This window comes from Triturus cristatus, chromosome 10 (assembly GCF_964204655.1).
Source record: "Triturus cristatus chromosome 10, aTriCri1.1, whole genome shotgun sequence".
NCBI classification, from domain to species: Eukaryota; Metazoa; Chordata; class Amphibia; order Caudata; family Salamandridae; genus Triturus; species Triturus cristatus.
The window spans coordinates 1,131,089,404-1,131,107,817 of NC_140593.1; the positions used below are offsets into that span (position 1 = coordinate 1,131,089,404).

At 48.0% G+C, this 18,414-nt stretch overlaps 1 protein-coding gene across 4 annotated transcripts in view; it reads left to right on the forward strand.

Annotated features, from left to right (window-relative positions):
* Positions 1 to 18,414, forward strand: part of TSC2 (TSC complex subunit 2) — a 243,100-nt gene that overhangs the window by 71,967 nt on the left and 152,719 nt on the right. For all 4 annotated transcript variants that reach the window (XM_085629402.1, XM_085629403.1, XM_085629404.1 and 1 more), the window contains exons 8-10: positions 2,734 to 2,859; positions 7,624 to 7,697; positions 9,172 to 9,298. In XM_085629402.1, the coding sequence (XP_085485528.1) occupies positions 2,734 to 2,859; positions 7,624 to 7,697; positions 9,172 to 9,298 (327 nt within the window). The remainder of the gene's footprint in view (positions 1 to 2,733; positions 2,860 to 7,623; positions 7,698 to 9,171; positions 9,299 to 18,414) is intronic.

Below are 18,414 nucleotides of genomic sequence, written 5' to 3' on the forward strand. Positions count from 1 at the left end.
TGTATCCGTCCGGGATGGCGATGGCGATGTCTGGCGCTGATGAGGCGTTCATCCAGGTTTCCGTGAGGAAGGCGACGTCTGGTGATGCTGTGTCGATCAGGTTCCAGAGTTGGACGGCGTGTCTGTGGATGGAGCGGGTGTTGAGCAGGATGCACTTCAGGTGGTTGCGGCTGGTGCTTGGTTTGGCGGGTGCGGGTGCAGTGCAGGACCGGATGCAGGAGAACTTGCAGGAGTGGCAGCTGAAGGGTCCGTGAGTGCCTCTCGGCGTGTCTTGGTGGCATCCGGGGATCCGGCCGGCGTTGAGTGCGTTGAGGTCGGATGCGTCGTAGGTCCGGCGCGCCGGGTGGGCTCTGCGGGTGCCAGGGGGTCTGGCGCTGGGCGCGGTCGGGCACAGACGGGCTTACCTTTGGCGCGCCCGCTGCGCGAGCGCCCGGTCGCCATTTATGGCCAAGTGGGAGGGAGGGAGGAGCAGCTGGGAGGCGGGAGCGGGGAGGGTACAGAAGAAAAGGGGGCGTGGCCGCGAGCACGGCGGCGGGAAGCGGGGAGCGGGGCGGGGGGCATCGGGCACAAGGTAGACCAATACAACACGGATGGGACAAGGACAAAATAGCAGATGGCACAAGGGGAGAAAAAGAATGGTTAACTACAGGGTGGAGACAAAAAGGAAAAGTGAGAGAAAGCACGAGGGGAGAGACAAGCAATACAGCAATACAAGCAATACAGTCAATGCACGAGGGGAGAGACAAGCAATACGGCAATACAAGCAATGCAGTCAATGCACGCGTGCCCGCTAGAGCAGCGGGGGGCGGGGTCGTGGCGGCAGGCTCAGCGAGGCTGAGTGCAGCAGCGGGATGGAGGGGCACACGCTACAGCTGGTGGCCGTGCGGTGCGGGGGTGTCCTGAGCGCAGGTCACACTCACCTGCGCCGCACGGTCGCCATTTATGGCCAAGTGGGAGGGAGGGAGGAGCAGCTGGGAGGCGGGAGCGGGGAGGGTACAGAAGAAAAGGGGGCGTGGCCGCGAGCACGGCGGCGGGAAGCGTGGAGCGGGGCGGGGCGGGGGGCACCGGGCACAAGGTAGACCAATACAACACGGATGGGACAAGGACAAAATAGCAGATGGCACAAGGGGAGAAAAAGAACGGTTAACTACAGGGTGGAGACAAAAAGGAAAAGTGAGAGAAAGCACGAGGGGAGAGACAAGCAATACAGCAATACAGTCAATGCACGAGGGGAGAGACAAGCAATACAAGCAATGCAGTCAATCCACGCGGGCCCGCTAGAGCAGCGGGGGGCGGGGTCGTGGCGGCAGGCTCAGCGAGGCTGAGTGCAGCAGCGGGATGGAGTGGCACACGCTACAGCTGGTGGCCGTGCGGTGCGGGGGTGTCCTGAGAGCAGAGAACATGACTTCAAGTGAAAGAGAATTTGTTTTTTGTGTTTGGAAAAGCTTGTTAACTGAGAACTTGCCAGGAGCAAACAGTGCTACTCTACCAGGTTTTGTTGTTTGCTAATTCCAACCTCTGGCTCTGATTAGTGTCATTTAACATGCAAAAGGTGATTGGGGGAATTTGTCTAACCACTGGCAATCGCTCGGGGTAGCATTCCAACCCATCGTTCTGTGCCCACCATGCGACCTCAGTTTGGACGTAGCCATATGCAAATCAGTCTTGACCCTGCTCCAGTAGGAACGGTTCACCCCGAACTGCCAGGCCAGACCTTCCCTGAACCGGACTACAAGGAAACCAAGATTGGATGTATGGAATTCAACAACCATTATACGATGTATCTGCACTAGGGAAGGGATAGTATCTGATTTTATTCATCGTGCTTTCAAAGCCAAAAGACCTCCTCTTGTAGGCCCAATGTTCATTCCACCAGAGTAAAGGCAATCAATCAAGTCCTTGTGAGAAATCTCCCTATCAGCAGACAGCCCGACTAGATACCAGACCAAACTTTTGCCAATCTTTACTGCATTCATTTTGCCTTCTGAAGTAACACCTTTGTGGTTCAACCTTCTCTGCGACAAGTAGAATTCCTTTTGCCTCTTTCCCTGTTCTTTTGATATTCTTGCTTCTGGATTTAGGTGCAGAGGGTTAATTGCTCTTCTTTTCTAAATACATGAATATCTAAGAAAACGCCATTCGGGAGAAGGAAAAATTGCAAACGAAAATCCTCATTCTCTATTATGGGTATTCTTGTTAAATTGATGAGCAAGACACTATAATCCTCATTTAAACAGCAGTATAGTCAGGCTGTTTTTTGGACCTTACTTCTATAGTGCATTATTGGACATTGGAGCTTCTAGCATCCTTATGATGGTGGCCTCAAATTTTCATATGGGTTTATTATGCCAGTTTTTCCCCTTGTTTTATTTCCTTGCAGTTTTAAAGTTTGCTTTCAACCAATGTACTTTTTGGTTGTCCATATTTTCTTATAATATACTTCCTTTAAATAAATGACAGAAAATGTTGCCAAAGAAGTTTTCTTTGAGATTTACAAAGCAAAGTTTCCTCCTTTTCAGATGTTTCTAGATCTAGCACATGCAAGATGCCTGGTCATTTTAATCTTTCTAAGCGGTTTAGTTGCAGCACAGGCTTTCTAGGGCTAGTTGCAGTTCATTTATCATTTATTCTTTTGAGCTGAAAAGTTAGCTAAGATAAAGTTGTCCCGTTCGCTGTGGGTATGCTGTCCATTCAAATGTCTACATAGTTGACTGTGCTGTCCTTCTGTTCCAGGTTTCATTGCAGGTTCTGGATGCTGTCGTTTGCTACAACTGCCTACCAGCAGAGAGTGTGCTTACGTTCATCATTACACTGTGCCGCACCATTAATGTGAAGGAGCTCTGTGAGCCATGCTGGAAGGTGAGATGGCGTCTTCAAAAGTTAGAGAATGCTTAAAAAGAATTGCATAGCTATTCGTCTTGTCTCATCTTGTCTTGTTTATTGAGCATTTTGGTAAAGTGATCTCTACCAGCGGGGAGCCACCTTTGAGTATGTGGAAAGTATGATGTTCTGGTCATAGGCAGAGTATGGTGACAGAAGATAGAGGGCAGTTTTTTCCAGGGTTGTTGGGGACTTCCCGAAAGCATGTTAATCCAGTTAGGTCTTTTGTTAAACAGAATTTCATCATTAACTGATTTTATTGATGTCTGGTGGGAGATGGCAGGGTGACTTGGATTATTTTAGCCGGGCGATCAGCCCGGTTTATAGGAAGAGACCAGCAATTGGCCCACATTCCTAGTCACAATGTGCATCTGACAAAGCACTTCAAAAGAGATCATAAGAAGATCAATTAAATTCACCTAGGAGTGGGGAGGCTCGCCATATGTTGGTGAATATTAGTGTGCATCTGAACTAACTGGAGTGGTTTGAAAAGTTTCTTCGATTGGTTGTGATATAGAGTTAGCATTTTCTCTGGTTTGTTTGGTTCCTGTTGCATTTGTTGGCCTAGCCACCCAAATGGGGTACTGTTTTTATCGGGAGGGTTGTGGGAAAATTGTGGGATAGGAAATTTGCCTCTCCTATTCCGGAACTTTACCTCACAGAACATAAGGAAAATAAATGGTTGTAGCCAAAGTTTGTATGGCATTCTGGGTAAGAACTCCCCTGGTTATCTAGTTTTCAGAAATGTCTGAGTTTAGTAGGTTACCCTGGGTAGTGGCCGAGCCTGGGCCCAAATACTGCAACTATTCACATTTCCAGAGTGGGCCAATTTTGATGGTGAAAATTTGATGTCTCCATGTTGCATTTTGGGGCCTTTCCTTTCGCAGGCTTCATGCCCACTTACAAAAGTGGGGTACCGTTTTGGGGGGAAAAGTGAGGAAACACAAAATAGTCAAACATTTGTAATTAGCAATTGAACTAGTTTCCTTTTTTAACTTCCAGGTGTAAGACAGTGTGGAAGAAAGTACACATTTTATAAAAATGTCCTGTCCCAAATTTACAGTTGTACTAATAATGACTTTTTCAAACCCTTGATCTCTGGCACATTTAAATTTTTTTTAAGGTTTCCTTCATATCCTTTTTTGATTCATTAAATATTGCTATATTAATTGCGGAGTGGTTTGTACACAGTGAAAAATCATTATAAGGTACATGTCAGTTGCTCGTCCAAGGTATCACTTTTTTTGGACAACCAACAAATCCTATATATTCCTGCGACCAGGAGAGTCTGATGGACGTATTGGTATAAAGTTTTTGTAAATCGGTCACTGGGGCTAAAACGTAAAAAGAAAATATTTCTCAGCTACTTATATTTTCTCCTATTTTTGTTTTGTATTTGTTTTTTTTGGGTTTTACACTATTTTTGAATTAGACAATTTATTTTCGAAAACTGAGTGATTTACACACTAATGACCCTTTTCTGTATTTGGTGTAGTTTTTAGAAACGTATAGCTTTTAGCACAGCAAACCTTTCATTAATGCGATTTGTCTCTTTAGCAGCATTTTGTCTCTTTAGTCGCGGATATATTTTTTTAGAGCATATTTTAACATCCTGCTTTCTTTGCTTCTTTATTGAAGCAGCAGCAGTTCCATTTTGCTCATTTGATGCCTATCTTAAATGTGTAATTTCTCACTAAACTAAGGAGAGGATTTATTCTTTACTGTTTCTCCTGCAGGGACAAAGTGGAATAGATGTTCTCACACTTCGATTCACATTTTGCAGAAGGATGTATGTCATTCTGTATATTAATGCTGGCTTTAACAGTTGGCCCTAATACCTCTGGTAAAAGATGTTCTCCTGTTTCGAGCAGCAATCTTTCTGCTGAGCTGTTTTAGATCCTTACTTAATCAGTATATTCTATTCTGTGAAATAGTATTCTGTCCATTCGGAAAGAAAGAGTCCGGCAAGAATGAACTGCTTCGTGTGTGATGATTAGGTCTATGTGTCCTGCAAAATCTTCATTTGAATCACTCATGATATCTGAGAGGCCTTCAGATAGATGCTGAACAAATTTCAGGAGCCACTCATGCTTCACCCCCATCCTGGTACTGATTTCAGTGGAAGATGACCTTAGCGACCAAGTTATACTTGCATTAGTGAGTTTCTGTTCAGTTTTTTTAGTGTAAATTAAAGGTAAGGCTTTAAGATCTTGGCCAGTTTATTCCGGTTTAAGCAGAAGGAATAGGTACAAATGCAATAATGCAGCAAGATGTTCCTCGATCAGTTGTGGATTAGGCCTTGTTTGAAACCCCCTTGAAGAGTGTGATAATGTGTGGTTCAAATAATTTAGAGAACAGTGGTCCTTGATAGAGGATATGGTAAGAGAGCAATGAATATGGACTAGAATCAATACTATATTGCTACTGTCTAGCCGGACAGTCCGATTTAATAATTATAAATTTTTAGGATCAAGGAAGACAAAAATAAAGTGGGACACAGTCCTGCATCCAAAACATCAACGTGAACACAAACAAAAGTGAACAAAAATAATAACGAAAACCAAAAACAATCGGGCAAGAGAACAGGCTTGTTTGCAACTGTGAAGGTTTAAACAAGCGCGATAAAGAACAGCCGTTACACATTACATGGAAATAAATTTGTGTGCATGGTGTCAAGCGAGTCGATGACGTTTCGATCCCTTTTAAAAGAATAATGAGATCATCATCCGGACAGAATAGAATAGATATCTTCACCCGTCAGTAGAACAATTGTTACACTCCATGTTAATAAATGTTTCCTTTTAATTTTTCCATGCTTTAATTCATCTTCTTACTCTGTCAGTAACATTCAATTGTAGCTACAGAATAATCGGTGGTTAGATATTAGGTATCGACCCTGATTGTGCGCACCCACACCCAATATGGCTGCTATAATTGTCTGCTCTATTCCTGACCGTCTTGTCCCTCCTCTTGCGCTATTTAAACCATCAGGCGCGTACATCTTCCCCGTCTGCCCATTGAGCACCGCGCAGACTGCACCCTATTGATTCCGAATCCCCTGCCTCTGAGCACCGCTCGCGTTTCCAGATTGAAGGAGAGCCGCCCTCCGCGACCCCTTGTCCGGTACACATGTACCTACACCACACGTGGTAGTAATCCATTGATCTTTTCCACTTTTAGAAATCCGAGCAGTTTCTAATTAATGCCCTTGAAGCCACCGCGCACATTCGCCTGCTTCATTAGAGGGAAGATCTTGTCCATCAGTGCCCTCTCTGGCCCCAACCCTACCCCATACTTACACGCATTACTTTTCCCGCAGGCTCCCCCATCCCGATTCACCAGAGGCTTGCCACGGTCCCCGCGCCGTCCTTGCCAAATGACCCAGGAGCATCTTCTGCCTTCCTTGGAAATCTACCATCGCAACATACTTCTTGGCCACACACGAAGGTAAACAGCTACCCCACCCAGCGCTTTTGCACAGTACTGGAGCCCCGGCTAGTACCACCAGACCGGCTCATCTCCCTTTCTCATTTTTCACCTTCCAGGCCACTGCGCTCTCAGTCTCCTTATTCACCCCGCGCAAGTATTATAATCCTACCATGACCCCATTGTGAAGTGTCTTACTCTTTCTGCTCCCTGGCTACACTTTCCAGTATTTTTACCGCGTCAGGGCGCACCAGCCACCTAGGCTATTTTCACGTGCTTTTCAGTAATCCATTGCCACCTACCTAGTTCACCTCCCGGACTTGTTATGCTTAATTGACTAGCACTTGACACTGCGCCGTCTGCACTTTGCAATTGAGGGAAGCTTCCCAATTTAGTACTGCACTGACAATTCTTCTCTTTTTGTCTCCTTTCTTCCCCATTTCTCCTCGATTTCATGTATTGTAAAGGTTGTATGTCTTTCAGGCATCTATTCTATTCTGTCCTGATGATGATCCCATTATTCTTTTAAAATGGATCGAAACATCGTCTACTCGCTTGACACGTGCACACTAATTTATTTCTATGTAATGTGTAACAGCCGTGTTCTTTATCGCACACTTTATTTTTGTCTTGCTTGATCCTAAAAATTGAGAATTATTCAATCTGGCTGGCTGGACAGTAGCAATATAGTATTGATTCTAGTCTATATTCATTGCTCTCTTACCATATCCTCTATCAAGGAACACTGTTCTCTAAATTGTTGCTACCCAAGGTCCTTGTATACCATATTGGGTTGCCTTGTTTTGTTTAAATATAAATGTGTGGTTGAAGGCATTCTTGAATATAACTTTTTAATTCCCAGTTGTACGCTTGATTTTTTTTCATTCTCTGAAAAGCCAATGGTAAGGTCTTGGACAACTCCACTCCTGTTTTTAAAAGGGTCTACAACAGCATCTGTCTGCCCCCATGTCCGGTCTGCAGCATAACTTTGTGTGTGCTCGCAACATGCATATGTTTGTTCATAGTTCAGTAGAAATCACTGTTTTCAATAATTATCTTCTGTAATTGATATTTATTTAGTGGTAATTCTAATAATTGATAAGTTTAACACATTTTCTGTGAAAAGTAATATGAACACTTTGTATTCTATCAGTAGTAGTTTGACCCCTTAAAGGAGTATTTCCGTATTTTACCATTTGTCACATGCAGTATCGGAATGTTATGATCCTTTATGCTTTTAGAACTCTGGAACATGTTTTTCAATAGATGTTTTCATTGCTAAACCAGTGAAATCCAATTTGTATTTTATCTTTGCAGCTGATGCGCAATCTCCTAGGCACACACCTCGGGCACACTGCCATATACACCATGTGTCACATCATGGAGGACAGGTAAGGACAGGCCACTTTCCACACCATGTCATATGGAGGATAAGAAGTGGCACACTACGATGCAAATGTATAAAGGGTACTGCTAATGTGTGCCGCATAAAAGATTGGCATTCCGCTGTACATTTATAGGCCTCATGTAAGGGCAACTAGAGGCACACAGAAGTTCACATCCCACAGCATGGACCTGAAGAAGTATTTCACTATATTCATTAAATAGCATAGACTACTTGTGGCACACAACTATGCACACCATTCAGCATTCAATCTTCTACACATGTGTGACGTGCAGAACTGCTGCACCCATGCCATCATAAAGCCCATGCACTGTTTGGGGTTCTGAATATGCTCACCACACTGTGAACACCACATACCCGAGGACAGTGGGACAAAGCAAGAGATGCAAATGTGCCACATGTTGGACAAGCAATACTTGTATGAATGCTGTACATGGAGGAGAGTTTGAGGCAAATCACCACCTCAAGTTGTGGGCAGAATTAATCATTTACCTTTACTTCACTTGCTGAAGTGCTCCCTCAGCAGTTTTGGGAGTGTCGCACTGAACAGCAAGGCAAAATAGTGAACTCAACTAAGTTTCATCTCAATGATCTCCACAATTTTTTTAAGAATGCATGTGCCTTTGAATCATGCTGAATTATTTGTTTACACTTTACATTGAAGTGTAGCATGTTTTACTTGTATTTGGGCAGTGTGTAGTGAGCCCCCTTGTTTGTCTCCGAATGTCTTGTCGCTTTGTTTTAACTTCTGCGTGACCAGGAGACTGTTCAAGAGTCTTTGCACTGGCTGTAGCCCAGGGTCTAGTTAGGATGCTGCTTGACGTCTGAGATTTAAATCCAGTTAGTGGGATTATTTAGAATGAAGGTTATGTGTAAAGTGACAGTGAGCGCAAGACTTGACCAACATTCCCTGGTAAGTGGTTTGAGTTTTCCACCACCTGACCATGCAAGTCCGTCTCAAGCTCTTGCTAGGCTTCTATATCCATGTGCCTAGAAAACACATGGAGAGAAGTAGTTATTGAAGGTGTGATAATCTTTTACTTTAGAAATCAGATTCCATCCTGCCGTATGTAACCCTTCTCTGATGCGCAGTATCACCTGTTTTATCTATAGACTGATAAAGAACAACCATGGAAGGGAGAGTAATGATGCGAGGCATTGGCCCTTGGGTGGTTTGATATCCCTTCTTGTAACGTTACTTAGATGAAAAGCCATATGGGGGGGTCGCACTGCCAGGCGTAGTCGCACAAGTGTTATGATATACCGTCTGTTTTGTCGTGTTTTTAATCCAATGAACACTTTCGGGGAGAGACATGCTGTGAGGCGTAGTCTATTGACTGATGTGTTACATCTTCTATTGTATCTTTAGGCTAATGAAGTACAGCTTGGGGATTAGCTGTGGTGCAGGGCGTATTCCCTTGGTTGTTGTGGTGATCTTGTCTTTTATTTGCTTTTTCTAGAATGTACATGAAGGACGCAGCTTTGCTCCGGGGAGCAGTGTTCTTTGTTGGAATGGCTCTTTGGGGTGCTCATAGGCTGTTTTCCCTGAAAAACTCTCCAACTTCTGTTCTTCCATCATTTTACAAGGTAGGGCTGAGACAATGAAATGTGTGTACATTTGTGTAAACCAGTGCTGGCAATCTAGAGGATGTGAACATTTATTCAAAGTTATGCACTAGTTGTGTGGATATTGGCATGTGGCTAATATAGGTCTGATACTGTTGTAGGACTGCCAGATTTATCAGCCACATTTCCTGATGTTGGACATGGTGATATGTGCACCACAAAAGCATACACAAAGATGGCTTAAGCTTTGTTTTACTCACAGCTTTGTTTAGTTGCAAATGTATTCTTTTGCCGTTTTAGCATAATGTTTTAAACATTTGGTCAGCCTACTGTGGGTCCTTGAAACCCAACACTGTAGTTTCTTTCCAATCTGTATTGAATTTGGATTAGGCTTTCCATAGTAGGTAGCAAATGACAAATGTGGATACGATTTTATTGATGGCTTTATGTGTTATTCTTGTGTAATGCATGTACTCATTCTTCTCTTTGTGTCTGCCGAAATAAAGGTTTTTGTAAGGGAACGTGATAGGATAAGATTATATAACAGAGAATCTGTATTGCATGAAAATGGCATAATGCTGTAGTTCTTTTATTCTGCCTGGTGTTTCAGTTTGAATTTACCTAGAGTAAAAAACCTTGCCTTACCGTAACTTGTAATTTTATGTTAATAACTCCATTTCTGCTTGTAGGAAATCTTTTCTGCATGGTCTCCCCACATTCTTTGCCTTTTCCAGGACGATATATTTTTGCTGGCTTTAGAACTTTGTGCACTTTGCCTCTGCTAACCAGTAGCAAAATGAATGTGCACTGCCTTTGTACATGGTCGAATTGGTGTACCCCCAATTGGTATATTTAATTATCCTATAAGGGGGCGTGGCCAAGCCGAGCTACAGATGGCTGCTTAATCTGTCGGCTCTGCCGACTGAGCACAAAATCCGTCATTTATCCGGTTCAAATTGCCTACTTTAGTACTCTCATACCAATGTTGGTGATCGGCACGGGCTGAGGAGCTGATAGATACCTCCTGTGGCCAGAAAGGAGGTGCGGAACACCCACGGCGAGCCCTGCGCCATCGAGCCTGGTTGAGGAGGCGGTGCACGGCCTGAGCGCCGGGCGTATTACTGGCAGACTGCACTCGCCAGGGCTGCTGCCGCTGGTGACTGGATGGTGGTGTCAGTGAGTTGTGTTGCGCGGGAAGCCCTGGGCCGCGGCCTCTTCATCTGCGGGCAGCGTTGGATGGTGGGCGCGCCGCTGACGCCCCAGAGCCCAGATGGGCCAAAAGACTGTGCGTGTACCCTACTGGCCGGTGGGAGCGGAGCTGCGGATTGGGATCCGCGCTGGCCCCCGCGGATTGATTGAGGTGAGGAATGAGCCCCGTGTCACCGATGCCCCGGAGCCCTAGGCGGCAAGTAACCTGTGTGTGAACCTGAGTGGCTGATGGCTGCCGAGGTGCGGCTTCAGCATCGGTATCAGTCTGTACTGTGGAGTCATTGCGGTGAGGAGGGAGCCTTGCACCGGCCGTGAGGGAGGTGTGTTTCAGGCTGCATATCGCCTTGTTGGGGAGACGTCCCAAGGCTCTGTTCATTAAGACAGCACGGGGCCAGACCTGCCTGCAGCACAAAGGAGCTGTGGAGGCCGCCAAACAGCTGCGCAATTGCCATAAAAGGTGATGACTGAGGGCAGTTGAAGTTTGAGTCTGCTCCTGGACCTACACCATACTTACTAAGGGGCTCTCTAGCTAGGTCACTGTCATCAACCCCTGCGGATGCCTGTAAATGCCACAAGTGAGCGCTGAATCCCGCTGAGAAGCTCCTGTGGGATGGAACCCCCCTCCTTTTTCCTTTACCATCGACCTTGATACACAACTGAGGCGTATTATTGGAGAACTCCTGGCACGCACTTGAATACCCTAGTGCTGGAGAGTCCGGGTCAGGTGCTACCAGTGATCTGCACTCCTGCTGTTCAGGGGCTGTGTTGCGCAGTGAAGCTGAGGTTGGTGCTTCCACGGCTACTTCCACACAATAACCATTGCCAACTGTGAAGACGCTCCACAGTGGGATTTGCCTGCATTATGGCGGGGGGTCGCAGGTCGAATACAGCCCTCCAGGCCAAATAACTAAATATGCATGGTAGGGAGGCCCCGGCGGGAGCCCCGAGTCAAACCAAAATACATCCGATAAATCTGAGTCCAGTGGGAAGCACAGAGCCTACGTTGCAGGACATTCTTGAAGCCATCACCAATGTTCGTAGGTCCTTGGAGTTGCGTATCGACACGGTATCCACAGAAGTGTCCCTAATCATAGAAGAAATGTGTTCAATAAACTCGCGCTTAAAAGATGTTGAAATCAAGGCGACCTCCCTGGTGGAAGACAAGTCAACGCTACAGAGGACGGTGGAGGATCTGCAAATGCACGCTGCGAAATTAGAAGCGCGCTTGGATGACTATGAAGGGTGCTCGAGGCGCAACAACGTCCGCATAATTGGGGTGCCTGAACACGCAGAGGGGCCATCGGCGGATCTCTTCGTGGAGGACTTGATCACTACTTACCTCAAGCCACGGGGACTTTCCAACTTCTTCTCCGTGGAGCGAGCGCACCGGGTGCCGGGCAGCCGACCGAGGCCCGGGGCCCCGCCGTGACCACTTCTTGCCAGGATTTTCAATTTCCGTGATTGGGATGCTATCCTGCAGTGTGCCCGCTCCGCCAGTGGAATTCCAGAACAGCCGCATCACTTTCTTCCCGGACTTCACCCTCAAGGTGCAGCGACAACGACGAAGCTTCATGGAAGTGAAAAAAGCGCTCCGCGACAAGGACTTGAAGTATGCTATGATGTTCCCGGCCAGATTGAGGGTGGAATCGGAGGGGAAATCCTGGTTCTTCACCACCCCGGAGGAGGCCTGGGATTGGCTGTAGGGCTGGCGTACAGCGGGCCGCCGCAACAATCCCGCCCGGGGCGGGAGAATGGACGGAGACGCCCAAGCTTCTGGTGGTGGCTCGCCCATACAGGACTTGAACGAGGCGGCGGGTGGTGCCGACTAACTGGTCTGTGTGCCTTTCCTTTTGGAGATGAAATGGTTCACACGAATGGCGGGCGGTGGAAATAGTGATGTCTTAGCCACCTGCATCAGCTGTTGCTGTCTCAAGTTAGACTGTCATTGGCGACTTGGTTGAACTGCTCTCCCCAAAGCTGGCCCGCTTTTCTGTTAATTGAATGGGTGTCTTTGGGTGTGTGTTAGGCCCTGGTTGATGCTCTTAGCACGCATAATGCTTGATTATTCATGTTGATGTTGGTAAAACAAAATGTGTTTATAATTTGTGCTCGGGATGGCAGCACGAACCCATAAGTTTTTGGAAGGGTGTGCAATAGACACTGCTAGTTTGGGGGGCGGGAGGTTTTGTTTCCGACGAGCAGGGAGGGGGGTGGGGGTTTGGGAGATGTACGTTGGGTTTGTATGGTGGGATTGGGTGGGGATTGTAAGGGTTGTGATTTTGGTATTGTTTTTGTTCAGGCATGTTATGTTCGTTTGGGCACTGATGCATATTGCTGCTGTTGCGATGTTTGTATTGCTTTGACTACAGTGTTTGGGATTGTAATGGAATCCTTTTTCACCTGCCCTTTGATTGGCCCCTCTCCGGATCGATTCACACACTTAACTGAGTAATGGGTACTATGAGTAGGCAGAAACTTACCCTGCTCTCCTGGAACGTGAATGGGCTGGGGGACAGAATTAAGAGAGGCGTGGTTTATCCAATTTCTCAAAAGACACCCGCCAGATATTGTGTTCCTGTTAGAGACCCGCTTGTTGGGCAACGGCTGTAAGGCCCTGTCTTGTGGGGCTTTCAGTTGATAGTTCACTCCGCCTTTGGTTCTGGTTCCCGGGGGTGGGCATCCTGGTCCGTAAATCCTTCCCCATGACTATTAATACAGTCCGAACGGACCCACTGGGTAGATTTGCGGCCCTGTCTGGGATCTGCGAACGAGCCACCCTTAACCTGATCTCAGTATACATTCCACCTTGGCTCCACACGCAGGCCTGTGTTGATCTTGGAGACATCCTCCTGGGCATGCCGGACGGGCGTTTATTGGTCAGAGGAGACTTCTACTCCATTGTCTCAGATTCTCTAGACTGCTGGCCCCAGAAAGACCTGCCACTATCCTGCAAACGCATCCATAGTTTTTTGGGTGCTATGGGATTTGTGGTCGTCTGGAGATGCTTACATCCGGTAGAGCTTCAATACACTCCTCTTTCGGGTCCCAATGACACCATGTCACCCATAGATTATGTACTCACACACCATCTTCACACTGTCAAAGATATTCGACACTTGGCCAGGAAAATCTCAGATCACTCTCGTTCTGTGTAAACTAGAAGTGGGGGAGCCCTTGGTTGGCCTTGTAGCACCGCTAAACTCATGGTATCTTATGATCCCCACCATCAGGGATAAGGTTCTGACTGAATACGAATCGTACTTCCAGGAAAACCTGGGATCGGTCAGCTCATCGGTTTCACTCTGGGAAGCCTACAAGACTGTCGTACGGGGGGTGATTCTGGGACAAATCGCTGGGCACCGTAAAGAGAAGGCTGCAGGGATATCTCGTTTAGAGGAGGAAATCCTGGAACTAGAACGCGCGGCCAGCGCACGGGACTCGGAGGTTGTGCGACGACGGCTCCGAATTAAAACCAAGGAGCTTCGTGACCTGGCCACCGATGCAGCTAATGCACAATATCGGGCTACCCTTAGCCGGATTTATGATGTGGGCGACAAAGCAGGCAAACTGTTGGCCTGGCTAGACCACAGAGAAGGGGCTCGGCGCGTTGTGGCTGAAATAACCACTGATACACACTTCCGTCTAACGTCTCCACAAGACCTTGCTGACACTTTCGGTAGCTATTACTGATCCCTCTACACCTCCTGCACGTGCTACTCTGAGGAGGAGGCCTTTTCCCTCCTTAGAGATATTCAGATGCCAGTTCTTACCCGGGAGGAGACTTCAGACCTCGACCGGGATATTACAGTCACGGAAGTTGAGAAGGCCATTCATGATCTACGAGGGGGAAAGGCGTCGGGCCCTAATGGGATCCCTATAGAATTATTTAAGCTAATGGCGGGCACGACCGCCCCTTTTATCACTGCCATGTTCCGGGAAAGCAAGGAGTTAGGAATTCTTCCCGAGGATCACAGATTAGCTTGCATCATTGTTATCCATAAAGCGGGCAAGCCTGCCGAATTGTGCTACTCATACAGGCCCATTTCGCTCCTTAACTGCGAGGCCAAGATCCTTGCGAAAGTCCTTGCTGCTCGTCTGCTGCAGGTCCTTCCCAACCTGATTCACTCGGATCAGTCTGGGTTCATGCCGGCGAGAAATACATCTCTTAATCTCTGCCAATTGCAGGACGGATACGATCAGAGAGGATGCCGTGGTGGTGTCTTTGGACGCCGCCTCGGCCTTTGACACCATTGAATGGCCCTATATGTTTGCTGTGCTTCGCAAGCTGGGGTTTGGCCTGGAATTTATTAACTGGGTGCGCCTCTTATATCGTCAACCGTTGGCGCAAGTAGTGGTTAACAACTGGAAATCCCCTGTCATTACTCTCATTCGGGGCACCAGGCAAGGTTGCCCCCTGTCCCCGCTCCTCTTCGCCTTGGCCTCGGAACCTCTGGCGACATGGATCCGTCAGGACCCAGCCATCAGAGGCCTTAAATGGACACATGGGTGGGAGGACCGCATTTCACTGTATGCTGATGATATGCTGCTTTATCTTGCCTCTTCGACGGCATCTCTGAACGTGGTGATGGATATCTTTAATATTTTTGGCAGGTTCGCCGGCTACGTGATCAACTGGTCCACATCGCTGTTCTATGTTCTTAGTGGGCGGCAACCTCGTCTTCCCAGGGGCTGCCAACTGACAGAGGCTGTGAATGGCTTTAAATATTTGAGAATTTGGGTGTCTGAGGACCTGTCGCGCTTTCATGATACCAACCTCTGGCCACCACTCGCACGTCTTAAATCCGACGTCTTGCACTGGAAATCGCTCCCCCGACCCTCCTGGGATGTGCAGCCCTATTCAAGATGATGTCCCTCCCTCGTCTATTGTACGCACTACAAAACACGCCTCTCCCGGTCGAGGCGTCTTACTTCAAAGAACTAGAGAGCATGGTGCGGAATCTATTGTGGGAGGGTAACCCCCCCCCCCCCCTCCCTCAACCCCCCGCATTGCCACACACAAACTCACATTGGGATGGTTTGAGGGGGCATCGGACTCCAGACATAAAACGATACGATTGGCCTTCACAGCTAGGAGCTGTTAATCGATGCACGTATCGATGGCATGATGACCCGGCGTTTCGGATAGATCGCTGGCTTCTCCTTGGGAGTGGGTTTGAGGGCGCATTGTGCACAAAATCTACGAAAATCCCCTTGTCTGGCCCGACCAAACATGCTGTGCAAGTCTGGAAAGGCACCACTAAAAGCCTGGGCTGGGAGGGCAGGCTCACTCAAGCTTTGGCACTGTGACCAGTTGGGTCGCCTGTCGCGCTCCTTGGACTTTGACAAATGGGATATTATTGGTATATCCAGAATTGGGGATCTCTGGAAATCCGGGACGGTTATACCCTTTTCCCAATTATGTCGGGATTTCGAAATGGCCAACTCTGAACAGTTCCATTATTTTCAAATTGGGCACGCTCTGCATGCAGTTCTCCCTAAAGGTACGCTCCTCCCCGTCTCCTCCCCTCTGGAGGATAGGATCTTAGATGGTGATTTGCCAGAAAAAGCCATATCTCATATATAAGAAGCTTCTTAATAATATGGCTGATCCTTTAACCCGTGTGAGAGGTAAATGGGACCATGATGTTGCTGGCTTGGAGGATGAAGAATGGCGGGCAAGTTGCCATCTCCTCTAGACTCCGACTGGTCCAGCTAAGAATCCTCCATAGGTCATATCTGTCCGGTTTCTCGATGGTCCGTATGGGCTATGCCCAAGACAGTGGCTGTGCGAGAAACTGTGGGCAAGAGGGCACCTTCATCCATACACTCTGGGAATGTGTGACTATTTCAAAATTCTGGAAAGGGGTGGTACTCATGAAGTCGGAAGTGTTGGGGCAGCAGGTACAGTGCAGCATCAAACTGATTTTGTTGAATATATGGGACCCCACCGACCTCACGGCCAAGGAGAGGATCTGGGTCACTTTGGGTTATATGGTGGCCAAACGAAATATTGGCAGATTGTGGAATGCTTCGAACCCACCGTTTGTTGCTGACTGGGCCAAAGACATGGACTGGTGTATGGTGACAGAAATTCCTATCTATGTCTCCAGGGGATGCCCTCAAAAGTGGTCACAGATATGGGGGCCATGGAACACCTTCGGGGGGAGATATGTGAGCCGTGATGATGTTGGGGACATTGTGGGTTAACGTGGCACTCCTGAAGACTAACTTATTGTACGGGGTAACAGAGATTTTTGTCTTTTCCTGCATTGTGAGTCATTGATTATCTATGCAATGCATGTATACATGCCATGGTTTTTTCAATAAAAAGTTTATATATAAAAAAAAAAAGATTATCCTATAAATCCCTAATATGTGGTACAGGGTGTTTCCAGGGCCTGGAAGGCAAATGTCACTTGTGGCCTGCAGCACCTATTGTGCCACCTGTTTTAGTGGTAGTGCAAACATAGCTTCGGGCCTACCCTGTGTAACCTGGGTGTAGCAGTGTAAAAACTGCATTTTTACCTATCAAAATAAACCTTATTGACCGGTCAAGCCTCCTTTTTACATACTAAGTAACCCCTATCTAGGCCTTGTAACCAACAGATCTGAAAGAGACACGTTAGTGATAGATTCCTTACCTTAGAATATCCCCAGGCGTCAGACTGGATCTGGAAAGTTTTCGTCAGCAGTACCCCTGCACAGTCGGAAGGTGGCGTCGTCCGGCTCTGCATCCGTCGCTGGCGTCGTATGCGCCGAGATGTCACGGAGACTACTTAGGTGCCACCCATGCGCGCTGACGTCAGTTCTTTCTTTTTCCGCGCAGCAGCGCAGGTCCGAGAGAGAGCGGTACCCATAGTTAAAAGTTTTAACTTGGTTTCTGACAACTTGTTTTGTCGTGTACTTGACATGCCCGGGTTTAAGTCCTGTAGGGCCTGCCGTCGAAACATGTCTGTATCGGACCCTCACGACGTGTGTCTCTTCTGCTCGGGGCACGCCCATGACCCCGAGGCGTTTCCCATTTGTCAGGCCATGGTGCCGAAAGCTTTGCGCGAGCGTTCCCGAAAGAAGTTGTTGGAGGTCCGGCAATCGGTTCCTTGCCGATCAAGGTCCCGATCCCGTGGGAGGTCGAGGGACCGGTCGCGAAGCCATCGGCATCGCTCGTCTGAATCTGGGACAGGTAAGTCTCGGCGCCATAAAAAGTCGAAAAAGCAACGTCGCTCTTACTCTACCCCTCACCGGTCACGGGATGCGATGGAGGGGGCGGGCGGTAACTCCCCCCCGTTGCTGTCGTTGCCTGGGGCCTACCCTCCCTTTCCGGGGCCGCACGAGCCTTCGGACGAGGTGCAGGCCTTTATGTCGGCCTTGTGCAATTTGTTTGCCCTGCCGGAGTGCCTTCGGGCCCCGTGGATCTGTGGGAAGGGTTTGCTCCTGTGCCGCCGCCTCTGTCCTCGGCTATGCCGGAGCCATACCATGTGGCGCCGCCGGCTCGGCCCTGGTTCCAGCCTCCGCGCCGACCCGGGACTGGTATCTTACCCTCCTATTCCATTTCTTGGAGGGGAGTTTATCCAGTTTCCCATGGCACCTCGTCCTTACCGGCCCCTTCAGCAACTGGTGGACGAAGGGGAATACTGGGAGGGGTCTGAGGACCCTCTTGTAGCTCAATGTGAGGATGAGCCTGAGTGGGAAGGCGATGTGGAGGGTCCAGTGGATCTGGATTTCTCTCCACACCCTGGTACTCTGTCCCCTTCTTCCGTGGCCACGGAGGAGGTTGTGACTTTTTCGGTGGTTTTGCGTCGAGCAGCTGAGGCTCTTAACCTCAAGCTCCCTTCTGTACCTATCGGGACCAATCTCCTGACTGAGGTCCTTCAGCCACAGTCCTCCTCTGCGGAGCTGATACTGCCCTTCAATGAAGCGCTTACTGATAT